General features: G+C 37.3%; 1 protein-coding gene across 3 annotated transcripts in view; it reads left to right on the plus strand.

Annotated features, from left to right (window-relative positions):
- Positions 1–16221, plus strand: part of WDPCP (WD repeat containing planar cell polarity effector) — a 425216-nt gene that overhangs the window by 210929 nt on the left and 198066 nt on the right. For all 3 annotated transcript variants that reach the window (XM_066378166.1, XM_066378168.1, XM_066378167.1), the window contains exon 11: positions 15379–15567. In XM_066378166.1, coding sequence (XP_066234263.1) covers positions 15379–15567 — 189 coding nt within the window. The remainder of the gene's footprint in view (positions 1–15378; positions 15568–16221) is intronic.

A 16221-nucleotide genomic window follows, 5' to 3' on the forward strand; every position in this document is an offset into this window, starting at 1 on the left:
ATTACACTATCTTATCCCTGACTTCAACCCTGATTCCAGACCACACCTGATTCCAGATCACATATTTACCTGGCTTGATGGACACTCCCCCTTGGATTTACACAAGTGCCTCACACTCATTATGTACAGACATGAAGTCAACATTCTTTATACCCAAACCCACTTCTCCTGTATTCTCCATTTTGGTGGATGGTACAGTTATTAGATAGAATCCCAAGTAAGTCATCCTGGAATCCTCTGTCACCCTTAATGCCATATCAAACCAGTGACCAAGTCCCATCAACTCTGCCTTCTAGCTGTCAAAAAAACATCGTATTCTTTTCAGCCTTATTGCCATTGCCTTAATGTAGTTGTTTGCTGTTTTTTTTGTTTTTGTTTTTGTTTTTTTACTGGAGTTTGCTGTTTTCTTATGATCAAGCAGTGGCCATCTGTCTATAATTGTCTGCTTGCCAATCATTGTACTAATCTAACAGTGTAGATTTAGTCATGGATTCTTTAGCCTGAAACCCTTCAGTGATGGATAAACCCTTGTCTGCCTCTCAGGCCTCATCTCCCCAGTTGGGCTGCACTAGTGTTGCTCCCTAGCCCTGGCCTGTGCTCTCCCACTGCGTCCTTCCCGTAGTGGTGTGGATAGTATTCCATATGCCTGGGGTGCCTCCACAGTGCTCTCACAGAGCCTACAAAGTTGGGAAAGGCTACATGTTGAAGTGGTAATATTAAGCAAGAAATAATTAAAGCTAACTTCTTCCCTTTCATAGGACTTTGCAAAATCACAGGCAATATGTGTCTGTCACTCTTAAAAAACAAGTATTATTTTTCTCTTAGAACTTTTTTCTTTAATTTATCAACTGCTAACCTCACAATTCCCCTTTTATTTATTTATTTTTATTTTTTTTACAGAGACAGAGAGTGAGTCAGAGAGAGGGACAGACAGACAGGAACAGAGAGAGATGAGAAGCATCAATCATTAGTTTTTCATTGTGCGTTGCAACACCTTAGTTGTCATGCCTTGATCGTGTCATGCCTTGACCGAGTAACCCCTTGCTGGAGCCAGCGACCTTGGGTTCAAGCTGGTGTGCTTTTGCTCAAACCAGATGAGCCCGCGCTCAAGCTGGCAACCTCGAGGTCTCGAACCTGGGTCCTCTGCATCCCAGTCTGATGCTCTATCCACTGCACCACCGCCTGGTCAGGCTCTCTTAGAACTTTTATAAGAAGTATTTTTTATTCAAGAGTTATTTCTATAGTGAATTGTTTAAATAGCATACTTTACCCAGGTGATAATTAATTGCCAGAAAGAAATGTTAGATACTTTATTAGATGCCTACTTATCTTAAAATTGGATCTCATGATTTGAATGAACTGCTGTTTCAGCCAGTATTCTGTGCTCTTCAAACTAGAATGATGATGGATTTTTTTAATTGATTGTGTCTAGAGAGAGAGGAAGGGGGAGAAAGAAAGAAGCATTCATTTGTTCCATTTAGTTGTACATTCATTGGTCTCTTCCCATATGGGCCCTGACCGGGGATTGAACCTGGGGATCAAACCCACAACCTTAGCATTTCGGGTCAATGCTCTAACCGACTGAGTTAGCCAGATTTTTAATTCAAGTTTATTGAGGTATAATTTACATAAAGTGAAATGTGCCCATTTAAAATGTGCAGTTCAGTACCTTTTGGCAGTGTGTGTATGACCTCATGATTACCACCACAATAAACATATGTCCCTGGGACCATAAGAGGCAAGTATGATGAGTTCAGTGATGGTGGAAGTAGTCATCAACCATCAAATGCTGAGGAGTCATCAAGTAAATAAAAGAAACATGTATCAACTAGGAAGTCACTGGTGACCTTTCCAAGAGCAGTTCCAGAATACTGAAGACAGAAGCCAGAATTTGGTGCTGTGAGGAGTGAACAGGAAGTAGAGAAGCAGAGAAAGTCAGTGTTCACTAATATTTCCATGAGTTTGACTATGAAAGGAAGGTGAACATCCAACCCCCCTGCCCCCCAGAATTCTTTCAGGCCCATTTTTTTAGTCTAACCTCTGTACCCCTCAAGGCTAAAGTGCATTAGTCCACTTCCTATTATTATAGATTTGATTTGATTTTTCTAGAATTTTATAGCAATGAACTCATAAAATAGGTACTCTTTTATATCTTGCTAATTTTACTCAGCATTAATCTGTAGGAATCTTCTATATTGGTGTGTATATCTGTACATTTTTCTTTACTGTATTGTATTCTATTATATAGATAAACTACAATTTGTGTAGCCTTTCACATGTTGATGGACACTTGGATTGTTTTCATAGTTAATATCACTAAAAATGCCATATACTTTCATATACAAGTCTTTGTGTGGACATATAATTTAATTTCTCTTGATAAAAACCTGTGATTAAAATGGTAGGACCATATGCTAAGTGTATGTTTAACTTAAGAAGAAACTACTTTGGAGTTCCAGTTGCTCTACATCTTCAATCACACTTGGCATTAATGGTCTTTTTACTTTTAGCCATGCTAGTGGATGTATAATGATATTAATTTTCACTTCCCTGATGAGTATTGGAGTTAAACATCTTTTTATGTACTTATTTGCCATGTCTTCTCTGATGAGGTGTCTTCAAATCTTTTGGCAAAATTTAATTAGATCATTTATCATAGAATTGTAAGACTTTTTATATACTGTATTCTTTTTTTTTATTTTTTTTTTATTTTTTTTTTTTTACAGAGACAGAGAGAGGGATAGACAGGGATGGAGAGATGAGAAGCATCAATCATTAGTTTTTTGTTGCGACACCTTAGTTGTTCATTGATTGCCCTCCCATATGTTTCTTGACCGTAGGGCTACAGCAGACCGAGTGACCCCTTGCTCGAGCCAGCGACATTGGGTCCAAGCTGGTGAGCTTTGGTCAAACCAGATGAGCCCATGCTCAAGCTGGCAACCCCGGGGTCTCGAACCTGGGTCCTTTGCATCCCAGTCCGACGCTCTATCCACTGCGCCACCGCTTGGTCAGGCTATATACTGTATTCTTAATACAAGTCTTTTGTAAGATACTAGTATTGTGAATATTTTATTCCAGCATAGTTGACTTTTTCATTTTCTTAACAGTATGTTTCAGGTAACAAAAGTTTTTTAATTTAATGAAATTAAATTCTTAAGTTTCTGTTTTATGGTTTGTGCTTTTTATGTCCCTTCTAAGGAATTTCTGTTTAACCCTGTTCTCTTCTAGAAGTTTTATAGTATTAGTTCTTACAGTTAGGATTGTGGTCTATTTTAAGTTAATTTCATGCCTATGGTGTTCGGTATGGGTTGAAATTAAAAATTTAATATGAGCCCTGGCCGGTTGGCTCAGCGGTAGAGCGTCGGCCAGGCGTGCAGGGGACCCGGGTTCGGTTTCTGGCCAGGGCACATAGGAGAAACGCCCATTTGCTTCTCCACCCCTCCCCTCCTTCCTCTCTGTCTCTCTCTTCCCCTCCCGCAGCCGAGGCTCCATTGGAGTGAAGATGGCCTGGGCGCTGGGGATGGCTCTGGTTGCTGCAGAGCGAAGCCCCGGAGGGGCGGAGCATCGCCCCTGGTGGGCGTGCGGGGTAGATCCCAGTCCGGCGCATGGGGGAGTCTGTCTGTCTCTCCCCGTTTCCAGCTTCATAAAAATACAAAAAAAAAAATTAATATGAATATTCAATTGTTCCAGCATCAATTGTTGGAAAGATTATCCTTTCTTCATTAAATTACCTTGAGCATTTGCGTGCATCTATGAATAGACTCTTTTCTACTGATCTATAATGTCTACACGTAATTAAATACCACACTGTCCTAATTACTGTGGTTTTATAGTAAGTCTTGAAATCAGGTTCTGTTAGTTTTCCAACTTTGTTCTTCCTTTTCAAAATTGTTTTGGCTATTCTAAATTAAAACTGACTTGTCAGTTTCTGCAAAAAGACCTCATAGGGTTTGATTGAGATTTTTAACAATATTGAATCTCTGTCCATTTATTCAGGTCTTCTTTAATTTCTTTCAGCAATGTTTTATAATTTTAAGTGTAAAGATCTTGTACATATTTTATTTATGTTTTTGGATGCTTTTATAAATAGTATTTTTAATTACAGATTTTAATTGTTCATTGGGATTATATAGAAAGAAAAATTTTAAATATGACCTTGTATCCTACAACCCTGTTAAACTCCTTTGTTAGTAGTTAACTTTTTTGTTGATTTCTTAGCATTCTCTATATAGATTCCTATTACAAGTGTAATTAAAAACTGTTCTACATCTTCTTATCCAATCCGTATGCCTTTTGTTTCAGTCCCTTACTATACTATCTAGGACCTCCAGTATAATACTAAATAGAAGTATCAAGAGAGGACATCCTTGCTTTGCTTCCAATCTTTGGTAGAAAGCATTTATTTTTCACTATAAGTATGATGATATTAGCTTGAAGAAGTCCCCTTCCATTACTTGTCTACTGAGATGTATTATCTTGAGTGGATATTGAATTTTTTCAGGTGCTTTTTCTGCATCTGTTGAAATGATTATATGTTTTGTCTGGTCATGTGGTAAATTATATTGATTAATTTTCAGATGTTTCAGCAACCTTGCATTTATGGGATAAATCTCTTGTTTATAATGACTACTTAATACATTGTAGATTTGCTAATATTCTGTTAAGGATTTTTGTATCTATATATTTATGGGAGATACTGGTCTGTACTTTTTGTTTTCCTGTAACGTCTGCCGTTTTTGCTATCACTGTAATGCTAGCATCATGAAATGAGTTGGAACATGTTCCCTTTCTTATATTTTGAGTTGTGTAGAGTTGCTATTGTTTCCTTTTTAATGTTTAAGAGAATTCACCAATGAAAGCATCTGGACCTGCAGGGTGTATGTGTGTGTGTATGAGTGTGTACTACAGATTCAAATCCAAATAATAAAGGGTCATTTAGGTTATCTATCCCTTCTTGAATGAGCTTTGATACTTCAGGTCTTTCAAGGAACTCATTTCTTTTAATTATCTGTATTTGTATAAAGTTATGTTATTCACTTATTTTTAATGTCTAGTAGTTCCATAGTGATTATTGCTGATATTGGTAAGTTGTGTCTTCTCTCATTTTTTCCTCAGTTTAGGTAGAGGTTGGTCAATTTTACTGATAATTTCAAAGAACCAGCATTTTTTATTTTTGGATTTAGTCGATTTTATTTACAGCTTGATTTTTTACATTGATTTTTTATAATTTAGCATCACACAACTACATTTTCTCATTTTTCTAATCTGCAGATGCCTTAAATGAAATTTTTTTAATATTCAAATGAGGTACATCCAAAATGCAACAATTATACACATGACCATTAATTCACAAAGTGTAATTTATCAGGACATATTATAAGAATTTAAGAACAGCCAGTCAGGAGAAATCTAACCAAATTTAGCAATCAGCTGTCTATATATCCAAAGACAAATCTATCTAAACTCCTAGCTAAAAGTTTGAAAGTTTTTGTTACATCCCCATTGGATGGAAGAGAGAAAGTGATGATTCAAACCTAGCCAGCCTTGACTGTCTTAATGCCAAACACTGGGCTGTTTCCCCAGTCAACAACTGAATAGCAAGCATCTCAGTTTGTCAAACACCTAAGTATCAAGTTTTTGTTCCATTATACACATAAAAGGCTAAGTGTTCATTAATTAAAAAATAAGTAGTCATTAAATATCCACACTATTCACCCCTGCTCACCAGCCCTTACTATAATCCCCAATATTCAACCTGTGTCCCATAGTGACAGGCTATCTTATGTATGTATATAATATGTATATATATATGCAAACATACACACACACAATACTAGATACTAATGTTAATTAACAGTTCTTGCAAAAATTCATTTTCAATTGAGGCTATGGTTCCTATGCCTTGGGATGGTTTTAGACTTCAAAACTGAAAAATAATTGCTAAAATCTCATTTTTTAAGACAAAATTTGACTGCTTGTTTAGTTTAGCTTCTCATTCTAAAAATGGCTATAAAGTAAGTTTATATTTAAAATAAAAAAGCAGTCAACTGAATGCAATTCTCTCTCCAGTTTGGCCAGGCTATTTTGTAGAAGTTACTCCTAACTAGACTAGAAAATCTGTGGTGCCTTCTAATAGTTTTTGAGTTCAAAGAAGCAGTTTTTGAGTTCATTGATTTTCTCTAGTCTTTGTTTATTTTCTATTTCTCATTTTTATTATTTCCTTCTGTTTACTTTAGGTGTGATTTACTTTCTTTCCCTAGTTTCTTTTTATTTTATTTTATTTTATTTTTTTTAATAATTTTATTTTTTTAATGGGGTGACATCAATAAATCAGGATACATATATTCAAAGATAACAAGTCCAGGTTATCTTGTCGTTCAATTATGTTGCATACCCACCACCCAAAGTCAGATTGTCCTCTGTCACCTTCTATCTTGTTTTCTTTGTGCCCCTCCCCACCCCCTTTCCCTCTCCCATTCCCCCCTCCCCCCCGTAACCACCACACTCTTATCAATGTCTCTTAGTTTCACTATTATGTCCCACCTACGTATGGAATAATACAGTTCCTGGTTTTTTCGCTTCGTATCATGTTATCAAGATCCCACCATTTTGCTGTAAATGTTCCGATGTCATCATTTCTTATGGCTGAGTAGTATTCCATAGTGTATATGTGCCACATCTTCTTTATCCAGTCATCTATTGATGGGCTTTTTGGTTGTTTCCATGTCCTGGCCACTGTGAACAATGCTGTAATAAACATGGGGCTGCATGTGTCTTTACGTATCAATGTTTCTGAGTTTTTGGGATATATACCCAGTAGAGGGATTGCTAGGTCATAAGGTAGTTCTATTTTCAGTTTTTTGAGGAACCACCATACTTTCTTCCATAATGGTTGTACTACTTTACATTCCCACCAACAGTGTATGAGGGTTCCTTTTTCTCCACAGCCTCTCCAACATTTGCTATTACCTGTCTTGCTAATAACAGCTAATCGAACAGGTGTGAGGTGGTATCTCATTGTAGTTTTGATTTGCATTTCTCTAATAGCTAAAGAAGATGAGCATCTTTTCATATATCTGTTGGCCATTTGTATTTCTTCCTGGGAGAAGTGTCTATTCATATGCTCTTCCCATTTTTTTATTGGATTGTTTGTTTGTTTGTTTGTTGTTGAGTTTTATGAGTTCTTTGTATATTTTGGATATTAGGCCCTTATCTGAGCTGTTGTTTGAAAATATCATTTCCCATTTAGTTGGCTTTCTGTTTATTTTGTTATCAGTTTCTCTTGCTGAGCAAAAACTTCTTAGTCTGATGTAGTCCCATTCATTAATTTTTGCCTTCACTTCTCTTGCCTGTGGAGTCAAACTCATAAAATGCTCTTTAAAACCCAGGTCCATGAGTTGAGTACCTATGTCTTCTTCTATGTACTTAATTGTTTCAGGTCTTATGTTTAGATCTTTGATCCATTTTGAGTTAATTTTTGTACAGGGGGAGAGACTGTAGTCCAGTTTCATTCTTTTGCATGTGGCTTTCCAGTTTTCCCAGCACCATTTATTGAAGAGGCTTTCTTTTCTCCATTGTGTGTTGTTGGCCTCTTTATCAAAAATTATTTGACTATATATATGTGGTTTTATTTCTGGACTTTCTATTCTGTTCCATTGGTCTGATTGTCTATTTTTCTGCCAATACCATGCTGTTTTGATTGTCGTGGCCCTATAATATAGATTGAAGTCAGGTATTGTAATGCCCCCAGCTTCATTCTTTTTCTTTAGGATTGCTTTGGCTATTCAGGGTTTTTTATAGTTCCATATAAATCTGATGATTTTTTGCTCTATTTCTTTAAAAAACGTCATTGGAAGTTTGATGGGAATTGCATTAAATTTGTATATTGCTTTGGGTAATATAGCCATCTTGATTATATTTATTCTTCCTAGCCAAGAACAAGGTATATTCTTCCATCTCATTATATCTTTTTCGATTTCCCTTAACAATGGTTTATAGTTTTCATTATATAAGTCCTTTACATTCTTTGTTATGTTTATTCCTAAGTATTTTATTTTTTTTGTTGCAATTGTGAAGGGGATTATTCTTTTGAGTTCCTTCTCAGTTGTTTCATTGTTGGCATATAGAAAGGCTATTGATTTCTGTATGTTAATTTTGTATCCTGCGACCTTACTGTATTGGCTTATTGTTTCTAGTAGTCTTTTTTGTGGATTCTTTGGGGTTTTCGATGTATAGGATCATATCATCTGCAAAAAGTGATACCTTTACTTCTTCTTTTCCGATATGGATGCCTTTTATTTCTTTGTCTTGTCTGATTGCTCTGGCTAGAACCTCTAGTACCACACTAAATAACAGTGGAGAGAGTGGACAACCCTGTCTTGTTCCTGATTTAAGGGGGAAAGCCTTCAGTTTTGTGCCATTTAATATGATGTTAGCTGATGGTTTATCATATATGGCCTTTATCATGTTGAGATATTTTCCTTCTATACCCATTTTGTTGAGAGTCTTAAACATAAAATTGTGTTGTATTTTATCGAAAGCCTTTTCTGCGTCTATTGATAAGATCATGTGGTTTTTGTTCTTTGTTTTGTTGATATGGTGTATTACGTTAACCGTTATACGTATGTTGAACCATCCTTGAGATTCTGGGATGAATCCCACTTGATCATGATGTATTATTTTTTTAATATGTTGTTGTATTCGATTTGCTAGTATTTTGTTTAGTATTTTAGCATCTGTATTCATTAGAGATATTGGTCTGTGGTTTTCTTTTTTTGTGCCATCCTTGCCTGGTTTTGGTATGAGGGTTATGTTGGCCTCATAAAATGTGTTTGGAAGTATTGCTTCTTCTTCAATTTTTTGGAAGACTTTCAGTAGAATAGGAACCAAGTCTTCTTTGAATGTTTGATAAAATTCGCTTGTATAGCCGTCAGGGCCTGGACTTTTATTTTTGGGGAGGTTTTTAATGGTTTTTTCTATTTCTTCTCTACTGATAGGTCTGTTTAGGCTTTCTGCTTCTTCTTGACTCAGTCTAGGAAGGTTGTATTGTTTTAGGAATTTATCCATTTCTTCTAGGTTGTTGAATTTAGTGGCATAAAGTTTTTCATAGTATTCTACAATAATTCTTTGTATATCTACGGTGTCCGTGGTGATTTCTCCTCTTTCATTTTGGATTTTGTTTATATGAGTTCTTTCTCTTTTTTCCTTGGTAAGTCTTGCCAAGGGTTTGTCAATTTTGTTGATCTTTTCAAAAAACCAGCTCCTTGTTCTATTAATTTTTTCTATAGTTTTTCTGTTCTCTAATTCATTTATTTCTGCTCTGATTTTTATTATCTCCTTCCTTCGGCTGGTTTTGGGTTGTCTTTGTTCTTCTTTTTCTAGTTCCTTAAGGTGGGAAGTTAAGTGGTTCACTTGGGCTCTCTCTTGTTTGTTCATATATGCCTGAAGTGATATGAACTTCCCTCTTATTACTGCTTTTGCTGCATCCCATGGATTCTGCTATGTCGTATTGTCATTTTCATTAGTCTGTATATATCTTTTGATCTCTGCACTTATTTCTTCTTTGACCCATTCATTTTTTAAAAGTATGTTTTTTAGTTTCCACATTTTTGTGGGATTTTTTCCCTCTTTTTTGCAGTTGAATTCTAGTTTCAAGGCTTTATGATCAGAAAATATGCTTGGTGCAACTTCCAATTTTTCTGAATATGCTGATGTTGTTTTTGTGGCCCAACATATGGTCAATTCTTGAGAATGATCCATGTACACTGGAGAAAAATGTATACTCAGTCACTTTGGGATGAAATGTTTTGTAGATGTCTATCATATCCAGGTGCTCTAGTGTTTTGTTTAAGGCCACTATGTCTTTGTTGATTCTCTGTTTGGATGACCGATCTAGAGCCGTCAGCGGTGTATTGAGGTCTCCAAGTATGACTGTGTTTTTCTCAGTTTTTGTTTTAAGATCAATAAGTAGCTGTCTTATATATTTTGGTGCTCCTTGGTTTGGTGCATATATATTAAGAATTGTTATGTCTTCTTGATTCAGTGTCCCCTTAGCCATTATGAAATGGCCATTTTTGTCTCTGAGTACTTTTCCTGTCTTGTAGTCAGCATTATCCGATATGAGTATTGCTACACCTGCTTTTTTTTGGATGTTATTTGCTTGGAGTATTGTTTTCCAGCCTTTCACTTTGAATTTGTTTTTATCCTTGTTACTTAGATGAGTTTCCTATAGGCAGCATACAGTTGGATTTTCTTTTTTAATCCATTCTGCTACTCTGTGCCTTTTTATTGGTGAGTTTAATCCGTTTACATTTAGTATAATTATTGACACTTGTGAGTTTCCTATTGCCATTTTATATCTTGCTTTCTGTTAGTTTTGTGTCTTGTTTGATCCTTCTCTTTCGTTTTTCTATCTTTTGTTTTTTTTGGTTGTATTCCATACATCTTTCCTCTGTTGCTATCTTTTTTATCTCATGTGCTTCTGTGGTGGTTTTTTCAATGGTGGTTACCTTTGAGTAATGAAAAGGGTCCCTACCCTGTTCATTGTAGCGAACTATTTTGTGAGTACTTTTGCACTCCATCGTCCTTTGCTACTGTTAATCTCCATCTTCTCCCCCCCTTTCTTTTTGTTGTTGTCACAGTTTAAATTTGGTTTTATTGTGTTCTTCTTGGAGCTTTTACTTGTGGCTCTGGTTTTTTTTGTTGTTGTTTTTCTTTTTATCTGATTGGAGAACCCCCTTTAGTAATTCCTGGAGTGGGGGTTTCCTGATGATAAATTCCCTCATCTCTTCTGTATCTGTGAATGTTTTTATTTCTCCTTCATATTTGAAGGATAGCTTTGATGGGTATAGTATTCGTGGCTGAAAGTTCCTCTCTTTCAGGACTTTAAATATTGGGGTCCACTCTCTTCTAGCTTGTAGAGTTTCTGCTGAGAAATCTGATGATAATCTAATGGGCCTTCCTTTATATGTTGTATTCTTTTCCCTGGCTGCCTTGAGAATTTTTTCTTTGCTGTTGGTTTGTGTCAATTTCATTATGATATGCCTTGGAGTAGGTTTGTTGGGGTTAAGAAAACTCGGAGTTCTGTTTGCTTCTTGAACTTGAGGCTTTAGTTCTTTCCACAGGCTTGGGAAGTTCTCATCTATTATTTGTTTGAGTATGTTCTCCATTCCATTTTCTCTCTCTTCTCCCTCTGATATACCTATTATTCTTATGTTATTCTTTTTGATGGAGTCAGATAATTCTTGTAGGGCTATCTCATTTTTTTTATTTTTGAGTCTCTTTCTTCTCTCTGTTGTGCCTCAAGTTGTTTGTCTTCTATTTCACTAATCCTCTCTTCTATCTGACCTGTTCTATTAGCTAAGCTTGTTACTTCATTTTTCAGCTCGTGAATTGAGTTTTTCATCTCTTTTTGATTTGTTTTTATAGTTTCAATTTCCTTGGACATATATTCTTTGTGTTCATTGAGTTGTTTTCTGAGCTCCCTAAATTGTCTTTCTGTGTTTTCTTGTATATCTCGGAGGATTTTTAGGATTTCTATCTTGAATTCTTTGTTATTTAGCTCCAAGGTTTCCAATATATTAAATTTTTTTTCCATAGATTTTTCCTCATCTAGCTGTGTTACCTCTTTCTTTTGTATCCATGATATTTGATTTTCTCTTCCTTAATGGCATCTGAGGGTGGTTTTGTTGATAGTATTAATGAGATTTAATAAAGAATAAAAAGTTAAAAAAATAAAAAAATAAAAAATCAAAAAGAGTTGTTTTTTTAAAAAAATATTAATAATGAAATAAAGAAAAATAAAATAAAATAAAAATTTAAAAAAAAGGAAATTATTCCCCCCCTCCTTTTTTCCTCTCCTCTCCTTTCCCCTCTTTCTTGAGAAAATCTTGTGGTGAACTGTGAATTATAACAAACAATGCCTGTAATGGAGGGCCTGAATTGGGGAAAAGTAATAACGGGGCAAAAAAAAAGAAAAAAAAAGGGGGTATGGACCCACAAAAAGCAAATAAGGAAAAAATTTGGGTCAAGAATAAAATGATTTGCTTTTAGGTGTTGGTTGTCTAAGAGTTATGATGAGAAGAATAAGAGGAAAACAGAAAAATGGGGGGACAAATTAAAAAATTACTATTGTATTTAGTGGAACAAGAACTAGATAAAATGGAGAGCCAGGGATGGGAGCACTGCTAATGAGTTAAAAAGGTGAAGTAAAAACCCCCCAAAATGCCACAAACATAAGTTTGAGTCCCAGATAAGATAATTTGTTTGTTATTGAGGTTTGAATGAGAGGAGATGTAAAGGAGAAAGGAAGAAACTAATATAGAGGGAGAAAAGAAAGAGAGAGAAAAAAAGAGGGAACCACTAAAAGAAGAAAAAAGAAAGGAGAGAGAGAGAGAGAGAGAGAGTTAAGGGCTTTGGAGTGCAACCCTCATAGAGAGAAAGGAAGAGGAGAGAAAAGATAATGGGAGATGTAACACTTATGGGTAGTGTAGTTCAAGGAGAGGAGAGAGTAAGACCGGCAGAGAGTTAATCGGCCAAATTGGAGGAGGAAAAAAAGTATCAAGAATGAAGATAAGAGAAACAAACGAACAAATATAATAAAATGGGATAGGTTATAAAGTCTGCAGATTATTCTTGATTTTGAGAGGTTATCTTCTTGCTTTTTCTTTTCTCTCCCTCTTCCTGGTCGGTCACTCTGTACCCCGGGTTCTGCCCCTTTGGCACGCTCAGGTAGAGGTTTGTAGTTGATAAGTCTCTATGGCAATGTCATGTATTGTGCTTTAGTCTCGTTGGCAGTCGAGGCTCATTAGCATTTATAGGCTCCGACAGTGAGAGAGTCCGTGTTCCTGGAGCCTTTCTCCTAGTCTTTCCTTCCTTAATTAGTAGCCTGGTAATCCAGCTATGGGGTTGCTGCTGCCTCTGCCTGGATAGTAAGAGGCTCAAAGAGCTGGCAACTCCCCACTCTATTTCCACTCAGCACAGGGCTCTGGGTAAGGCTCAGTCAGTCAGAGCTGCTAGCATAATCAGGCGGGCTTTCCGCCCACTCAAAGACCTCTGGCTCTGCCACTCTATCCGGTAACACAGGCGGGCGCCCACTTCTGGGGCGCTTGGAGGAAACTCTCACTCACTGGCTGCGCGCGCAGACCAGGATATCCGGCCAGCAGTCTCACGCTCTGAGTGAAACCCCCAACCGCATGGAAAAGTTGCAGCGTTGGAATTGGCTCTCGCTCCGTCCCCGTGCACGGCTTTTGCAAGGCGCTGGGGCGGCCCGAGATTCCGCTTTGGCCCACACAAAGGCCTGACTCTGCCCCTCTGTGCGATAACACGGGCGCGCACTGCCGAAGCACTCGGAGGAATCTCTCACTCACTATCTGCACGCGCAGACCAGGATATAAGGCCGGCCGCATTTCCCTCTGAGTGAAACCCCCACCAGCACGGAAAATTTCCACCATTGGAATTAGTTCTCCCATGCGCGGCTTTCCCAGGGCACTGGGGCTGCCCAGAGATTCTGCTTTCGGCCCACAGAAAGGCCTCTGACTCTGCCTCTCTGTGGGGTAACACGGGCACCCACTCCCGGGGCTTAGGAAGAAATCTCTCGCCCACTAACTGCGCACCGACCAGGAAATCGGGTAAAATGGCTGCCCCGCTTGTCTTTCTTTGTTTGGGTTTGGCGCGAGTGTTAGCTTGTATTGCCCGGGTTGCCACAGGATCAGTTTTTCCTCAGCTTGGATCTCCGTGCCACATCGTGGTTCGGCCGTTTGTGCCGCGGCCTGGATCTATTCACCCCCTTTGCCCGCCTCAGTTTCTATATTCACAGTTACCAGAGAAAGCCGCCCTGTTTAGGTTAGTGAGGAAGGCGGAGCATTTCTTACTCCCTATTTCCTTCGGGGTTTGGTTATATATTTAGCCAATTTTTCACTCGATCATACCTTTGGGTATATTGCGAAGCATCTGGAGGCTCCAAGTATAGGTTTTTCTGTTTCTGGTTGAAGATCTTGTTGAGTTTTGGGGGAGATTTATCGGTATCGCTTCCTACCCCGCCATTACTCTGACGTCATCTCTTGATAAGCCATATTTAAAAGATGATAAAATGAAACTAGAACAGAATGGTCTCCTATTTATTTTATGTTATTTTTCCTTTAAAATTAGAAGTGTATTTTTTTTCATTTAAAAGGATAAACAAATGTGTTTATATTTTACCACAATATTTTATAGCATATATTAGTTGTGATGAAGATCAGAAGCAGGATTAAACCCTGGCTGGATAGATCAGTTGGTTAGAGCATCATCCTGAAGCCCAGAGGTTGCCGGTTCAATCCCTGTTCAAGGCACATATAGGAACAGATCGACTTTCCTGTCTTTCCCTTTCTCCCTTCTTCTCTCACTAAAATCAATAAAATAAACATTTTAAAAAATAGCAGGATTAATACTGATCATTTCTTCAATAAAAGAGAATAATCTCTTGCCTGACCAGGTGCTGGCGCAGTGGATAGAGCGTCAGACTGGGATGCGAAGGACCCAGGTTTGAGACTCCGAGGTCGCCAGCTTGAGCGTGGGCTCATCTGGTTTGAGCGAAGCTCACTAGCTTGGACCCAAGGTCGCTGGCTCCAGCAAGAGGTTACTTGGTCTGCTGAAAACCCACAGTCAAGGCACATATGAGAAAGCAATCAATGAACAAACAACTAAGGTGTCGCAATGAAAAACTGATGATTAATGCTTCTCATCTCTCTCCATTCCTGTCTGTTTGTCCCTATATATCCCTCTCTATGATTCTCTCTCTCTGTCTCTGTAAAAAAAAAAAATCTCTAAATGCCAATTTAACATAAATTAGTATGTGATAGCTATAAAGAAACTATCAATTGAGAGCATGAATTAATAAAAACAGATTCAAAAGCATATATATGTAGTCACATTATATTTGTCATTTGTACTTCTCTTTCCCCCGAGTACATGGAGATGATGACTAGATGCAGTTTAGAACTAATAAAGCTGATCAATAAGAATTGGGATCACATAAAAATCCTGTCTTTAAATATATATAACGGAGGCCTAAACAATTGATGGGAAAAATACCGCTAGCTATTGTGGTCTACCTAAATAGTCTTCTCATGCTTATTCACTTTTAAGTTTAAGTAGTTTGATTACATGGAGTATGAATTAGTTAATAAATGCTGAAATGATAAGCTAGGTAGAGTTGGTAGGTACTATTTAAAATGAAGATTTAACCACAGAACCATATTGCTCGTGGCCCCAAATTTCACATTTCTAGCGCTTATGCAAGAAATGTTTTATTTTCCAGTATTGAAAACTTACCTCTGTTTTTGTTATTCTACTTTTTATTCTTAAAGGATTTACTTGGTTTTACCTTTTTTGTGACAGGCATCTTCACACGAGGACAGCTGGGCCTGGTAGACATCATCTTCCAGTACATTCACTATGATGAAATCTATGAAGCAATAAACATCCTGAGCAGTATGAACTGGGACACTGTGGGCCACCAGTGCTTTATCAGCATGAGTGCCATTGTAAACCATCTTCTTAGACAAAAGCTCACTCCAGAGAGAGAAGGTCAGACTTGAAATGTATTTCATAAGAGGGTTTTGCATATACATGAAGTACATTTAATTGAGTCAGTTATTTTTGAAGATTATTTTGAGTTAAGTTATTGGAGACTAAAAGACAAAAATTTTAATGCCTTATTAAAATTGACAAACTCAGATATCAAATGATTGCTCCCATGTGGTATTACCATATAGTATTTTTCAACATAAAGAACAACTTTTCTGTATATACCTGTGTTGGAACTTGGAATGCAGCATTGTAGATGTCATTGTAAGTTCAGGTGTGGACTATGCTCAGATTGCAAGCTGTGATTCTTGTAGACAAAGGACCCAAACAAAGGTCCTTATTCCTCTTTCACTTTAGACATCAACATTTTTCTCTCTCAGACTCCAAGTCCTTTGTCCAGATAAGAATCCTTACCTCTGATTTTGTGTGTGTGTGTGTGTGTGTGTGTGTGTGTGTGTGTGTGTGTGTGTGTGAGAGAGAGAGAGAGAGAGAGAGAGAGAGAGAGAGAGAGAGAGAGAGAATTGCAGCCCAGCCTTCTCCTTCTTGTTTTCATTCTAACTTGTTCTCATACCTCTCTCCCTTTCACCTGTTTGGATTTCCCTAACTTCCCCCAGAATAATTTTTCCTGTTGCACTTCAGATATTTATTATCAAA

The sequence above is a fragment of the Saccopteryx leptura genome, chromosome 3 (assembly GCF_036850995.1).
Source record: "Saccopteryx leptura isolate mSacLep1 chromosome 3, mSacLep1_pri_phased_curated, whole genome shotgun sequence".
Taxonomy (NCBI): domain Eukaryota; kingdom Metazoa; phylum Chordata; class Mammalia; order Chiroptera; family Emballonuridae; genus Saccopteryx; species Saccopteryx leptura.